Raw genomic sequence first — 6,000 nt, forward strand, 5'->3', positions numbered from 1 at the left:
GACAGGGGAGCAATAGAGGAAGTCCAAGCAAAAGGCCTATGGGGGTGGGGGGCACGGTGTTGGAGGGAACACCAAAATACGGGGAAAGATTCATTAGGAAGAGATACCAATCAAGGCCCAAGAACTTGAGAGACAGAGGATATGGAGACAGAGTATTCCTATCCTGGCAACCACGAGACCGCGCCAGATGTCTGGGGAGGCGATCCTGCTACGAGGGGTGAGGGGTTAACTGCGGGGGCTCGCAGACGTGGAAGGGGGTGCGGCCCTAGGGGTTGCAGCAGGGGAGCGGAGAGCAGGCCTACGGTGCGTACCTTGTAGTAAACATCGAATTGGATGTTCTCGGGCAAGGAGCGGATGTCTCGGCGGGAACGGATGTAGTTGTCCACGACAGCGGAGATGGCGGTGTTATACAGAGTCTCTGGGATCCACTCTAGTTCCACGGCCGCCATCTTCCTTCCCTCCTCCTCCGCCTCCTCCGCCTCCTCCTCCCGAAGGCCCCCGCCTCCCTCCGTAGCGAACTCCTCTGCGGCCCCGGAGGATTCGGACGGGCGGCGGCAGCCACGCGGGCACACGGCAGAAGCGCACGGCCACCCTGGCTCCTTCGGGGCGAGCTGTAGGGCAGCAGCGGCGCACCCAGGCCCGGGTAAACAGCGGCGCACGGGTCCAGGGAGAGCCAAGCCCAGGCCTCACATTCCGGGTTTGAGAGAAACCCGGGTTCCGTCCCAGCACCGAGCTCTGCAGGGGCGGGGCTGCGTGTGCGGCGTCATGACGTCAGCGCACGCTGACGCGCCGGAGGGAAGGACTGCGGCAGGCGGAAAACTTGGGAAGAAAAGAGTGGTGGTTCTTTTCGCAGAGAACGTACTTTCCGAAGGGGCCGCAATTGGGTGGGTGGGGGTGGACTTTTTACACTAAGACGAGTAACGCTCTAGCGTTCCCGATTACACGGGCGCGTCAGTCGTGCCACGGCAGTTCCTAGGCATGGACCGTATCGCGGCTCAGGTAAAAGTTTGGATCCTTCACAAAAGTGCACAGTATCTGCACACTGAAAATTAGGCATTCAGGGGATTCACATGGGTCTCAACACCCTTCTTTAGATTCGGGTCCTTAAGCCAACTTACGAACCTTCGGTCCAGGAACTAAGTGTCGGCATAGGTCATTGTATAACTAACCACTTGCATTTTTGAACTTTTTACAATATTTTCTTTTTCCAAAGAAAACTTACAAACAAAAAATAAGAAGAAAACTCCTTCCTGCTGTAGAAGAATTTGGTAGGAAGGTTAGCCTGATTATGGAATTACAAATAGTGGTGAGAGAAAAAGGGCTAATTGCTGGCTGTGTCAGGGGTCAATGGTGAGATAGAAATCAAGATTTCAATTTTCTCCCATAATTCTAGTCCCAGCCTCAGGGGATTGTTGAATAATTGAGAAAACTTGTTTCAGCTCCCTTCCTTACTCAGCCTGAACATCTGCTATTTATGTAACTTAATTTTCCAAGTCGGCCATCTCAACAACTTTATGCAATATCTTTCTGCTCTAGGAATTTAACAAGGAAGTTACTGGCCGTAATTGATGACACTGTTTCATAGTCACTTTATAACAATGCAAAACTTGGAGACAATAATGATAATATGTCCTGACATTTAGAGCTAAAGGAATTGGAAGTGGTTCTTGGAGTTCACCTTGGTATTTCTATGTTAAATGTCTAAATAATTTGGCAAAAAAGAAACACAGTTCTTTTCTCAGTCTATACCAGTTCTATAATCCATGAATCTAGGAAAGCTCTGGTTGGCCATAAGGTAGGGTTGCAGACTGAGCAAGTAGAAAAAATATATAAATGCCCAGTTACATTTTAATTTCAGATAAACATTGAATGGCTTTTAATATAAGTATGTTGTGTACAGTAGTTTTACGCACCCATTTCAAGTCACTCTAGCACATCAGTTTCTTCCAACAAATTCTGCATCAGGAGTTCTTACATCTTTTGAGGCTGTTTGGACCTTTTTCCACAAAAATGTATAATTATCCGTATATTATCCATGCAAATGTTGCATGGGACATACTTATACTAAAAAATTATTCATTGTTCACCTGAAATTCACATTCGACTAGGCATCTGTATTTTATCCAGCAATCTTACCTCAACAGATCCATGAATGCCCTGAAATTGAATGCAGATGTTCTAGGAAATTTTGACTGAATCAAGACCTGGGCTCAAGTCCTATAAAAAGATTGAGCTGTGTCAGACACATTTATTGATTGCTATATGGACCTTAGATGCTGCTGGGCAGAGTTAGACATCAAAAATGTATATAGACAGAGGGGTCTCAATGGACAAACAGGCCTCTTGATCCCTTCTTCATTGTTTTAAGATTGAAAGTTATTAAAATGTGTTTGATGGACTGGGAAGCCCTGACCAAGGGTGACAGATTGCCTGAAAGGACAGGACCCCCAAGAAACAATTCAACATGAGGGTTGGAGGAATCAGGACCAATAGCTGGCATGTGTACAAAGGACTAAGCATCAAAGGGGAGCATTGACTCCAGAACTAGACCCATCTGCAGGTTTGGGCCCTCAAGAACTGGCTTAACAAAGAAACCAGTGGAAACTAGGCTATTTTTCTTGTACACTACCATCAACTGAGGGAAGAACGGTTCTCCCTTGTGCCTAGGAAATTAATGAGTCCCAGCAGAACTTGGATTTGAACTCAATAATTATATAAATAATGTCTTGCCATATATTGTACAATAGCATAGCATCTGAGTTTTCAGTGGTCAGGGCCAGATCATAAAGGGGCTTATATGTAATGCTAATGGACTGGGACTTTATCTTAGAGATAATAGGAAATCCTTAAAGGATTGTAAACAGGGAAGTAAAAGGATCAGATTTATGTGTCAGAAAGAAGACAGAAATCATCGATGATGGAAGAGCCAGAAGGTCCAGAATCATGCACTCTTAGCTATAGGAGGGTAGAATACAGAAGAGGCCTACTAATTTGTCATGACCACCTATACATTTGATGGACAGATGTCCCTTTTATCATGAAGTTACCTCTACAGTGCACCAAATCCATCTTTAAGCCTTGGTAGCCTCAAATTTGGCAGAAGTCTTTCTAGCATACAAAGCTATATGAGGCATGAACCTGGTCCAAAAAGAATCCTAAGAGGCAATCTACATCGTGACCATTTTTAAATTGCAATTACTCCCTTAATCGAGTTGTGGGGTCTAAGTACCTTCCTTTTGAATGTGGTTAGATTGTGTCTGCTTCAACAAGGAAAGTTCAGCAGAAGTGATACTAGGTCAGAAAAAGCCATACAGAGTCCACTTTATTCTCTGGAATACTAATTTTTGGATTCCTGAGCCACCATATTAAAAAGAGGAACTACCATGAGGCAACCATGCTCTCAAAAAACCCAAGCCACATGGAGATGCTATGCGTAAGTGCTCCAGTCAACAATTCCAGGTGAGTACAACTTTTGAGTCATCCCAGCTCAGGTGCCAGTTATTTCAGTGAAGAAGCTTCCAGATGATTCCAACTCCCAATACATTTGAGTCACCCTAAGCCAGTGTTCCCAGATGAGGGCTTAAGCACCATGGAGCTGAGACAAGCATCCCTGTTCTTCTCTGAGTTCCTCAACCACAGGAGCATAATAAAGTGATTGTTAATATACCACTAAGGTTGGGTGGTTTATTATGCTATAGTAGATCACTGGAACACCCCATTCCAGTCCCCTAAAGTTCAGGAACGCATCACCTTAGACTGCATATTGAACCTATTCCCTTGCAGGGCTACGTATTACTAAGGATATAAATGCATTCATGAAATGATACAATTCACAACCCATGCTAGACAATCTTAACTTTCTGATGAATTGTCCAACCATAGAGTATCAGCATAGAGACAATGATTTTTGTCCTAAATTTGAAGAATCTTTTTCAGAACCCTCCAAGTCTAAATCCACATATTCAACACCCGTTAGCCACAGACCAAAAATCACATGGACCTCAGAAATAAGATTGTCAAGGCACACCTATGACATCACACATCATAGAGGCAAAATGACTAGGTCATGTAACTTGCAGCCACCGAAGAACAGAGCAAGGGTTTGTCAACAAGTTCTTGTTATTTGGGAAAATAATGCAGATAGGAGATTCGGCCCAATTCTCATTCCTCTGTACTATTACCCATATCCCTAGAAAACTTATGCTGCTGATGCTGGTCCATTGTATGGAATAAAGGCTTACAGATCATTCTTGGAAAGACAGACACATAATAATACAGTGTGAGAAATACTGTGATAGTTTGCACAGGACATTGTGGGAGTACTAAAGAGATACTGAGTTGGTTTGGGATATAGTAATGCTATAACGGTTCCAATGTAGGTCAGTTCTCAAAGTATTTTTAGTTGCAATGAAATTCATAGGAAAAGAACATTTGAATAGATTCATTTGAACAATTATAAGTAAGTTCATTTTGCCATGACACTACACCACGAATTTGGGGGAAATTTCCTAATTATCAGAATGTAAAAAACACATGGAAAAGAGTGAAAATTGTAGTTCTTCAATAGTGACAGTGAAAAGTTTTAGCTTTTTCAATGAGGTAGAAATAGGAACAAGGTAAGTGATATAGTAATAACTCTTGAGCCATCCTAGAGAAATGCCATTATCCTACCTGAGTGATCCCATTCACCTCTAATGCCCCACTGAACATTTTAGTTAAAATATACAAAAAATATACATATTTTTAACTTAGATGACAAAATGTACGGTGAACACATTTACTGAGCTTAACAACATACTGAAGAGCTTAGGTCCAGTTTTGGACTTTTAAAGTATGATATATCTATAAGATACAAAGGCAGACTTGGGAAAGGTTTCAAGTGTGGGAAAAAAAAATCTTGATGATTGTTTATGATAGTTGAAGACAAGAGAGTATATAAAAAGAAAGGAAGACTGTGTATTCCAGAGAAGAGAAAAAACTAAGAGATCACATTATAATCTACCCTGTAACATCTCTTATAATGATGTCTTACATCAATTATATCATGCATGGATGCCTTATCTCCCCACAGTGCTCATTAACATCTTGAGGACTGGACCATAAATAGTGTGTGTTTCAGATACAAAGCCTTATGTCTTGGTGCACTAGCAGACATAAAGTGAACATTTGGTAATTAGATTGATAAATGGCCTTCCTACCTCTCTTTGGGGGGGGGGGCGAACCACACAATTTGCTGCTTTGTAAAATATTTATTTTACACTCAAATTTTCAAAAACATACTCTTTAAAGTGTTTTGTTCCTTTTTTAAAAATTGTGGCAAAATATACATAACATTAAATTTACTATTTTAGCTGTTTTTAAATGTACAATGCATTAAGTACATTAACAGTGTTGTGCAGTCATCACCACTATCCGTTTCCATAACTTTTTCATCATCTCCAACAAAAACTCTGTATCCATGAAACAATAATTCCCGATTTACCCCCTCTTCCCGTCCCCGGTAACCTCTAATCTGCTTTCTGTCTCTATGAGTTTGCCTATTCTAAGTACCTCATATAAGTGGAATCATGCATTTGTCCTTTTGTGCCTGGTTTATTTCATTTAGCATGTTTTCAAGGTTCATCCATGTTGTAACATGTATCAGAATTTCATTCATTTTTTTTAAGGATTTTGTTTTTAAGTAATCTCATCCAACCTGGGGTTCAAACTCACAATCCCAGGATCAAGAGTCACATGTTCAACCAACTGAGTCAGCTAGGCACCCCTATTATTTGTTTTCTGTTTTTGTTTTTGTTTTTTCTACTTTCATTCTTTTTTAAGGCTGAATAATATTCCAATGTATGTATATAACACATTTATTTATCCAGTCATTTGTTCATGGCCACTTTTTCCAACTTTTGGCAATTGTGAATGACACTGCTATGAACAGAAGTATACAAACATCTGTTTGAGTCCCTGTTTTCAATATTTTTAGACATATACCTAGGAGTATAATTGCTG

General features: G+C 41.5%; 1 protein-coding gene across 1 annotated transcript in view; it reads right to left on the reverse strand.

Moving 5' to 3' along the window:
- The window catches only part of APPBP2 (amyloid beta precursor protein binding protein 2), a 49,828-nt gene extending 49,087 nt beyond the window's left edge, over positions 1-741 (reverse strand). Inside the window, exon 1 of the mRNA XM_042914734.1 lies at positions 312-741. Within this exon, the coding sequence (XP_042770668.1) occupies positions 312-449 (138 nt within the window). The 5' untranslated portion in view covers positions 450-741. The remainder of the gene's footprint in view (positions 1-311) is intronic.
- Between the last annotated feature and the right edge of the window lie 5,259 nt (positions 742-6,000).

Source organism: Panthera leo, chromosome E1 (genome assembly GCF_018350215.1).
Source record: "Panthera leo isolate Ple1 chromosome E1, P.leo_Ple1_pat1.1, whole genome shotgun sequence".
NCBI lineage: Eukaryota > Metazoa > Chordata > Mammalia > Carnivora > Felidae > Panthera > Panthera leo.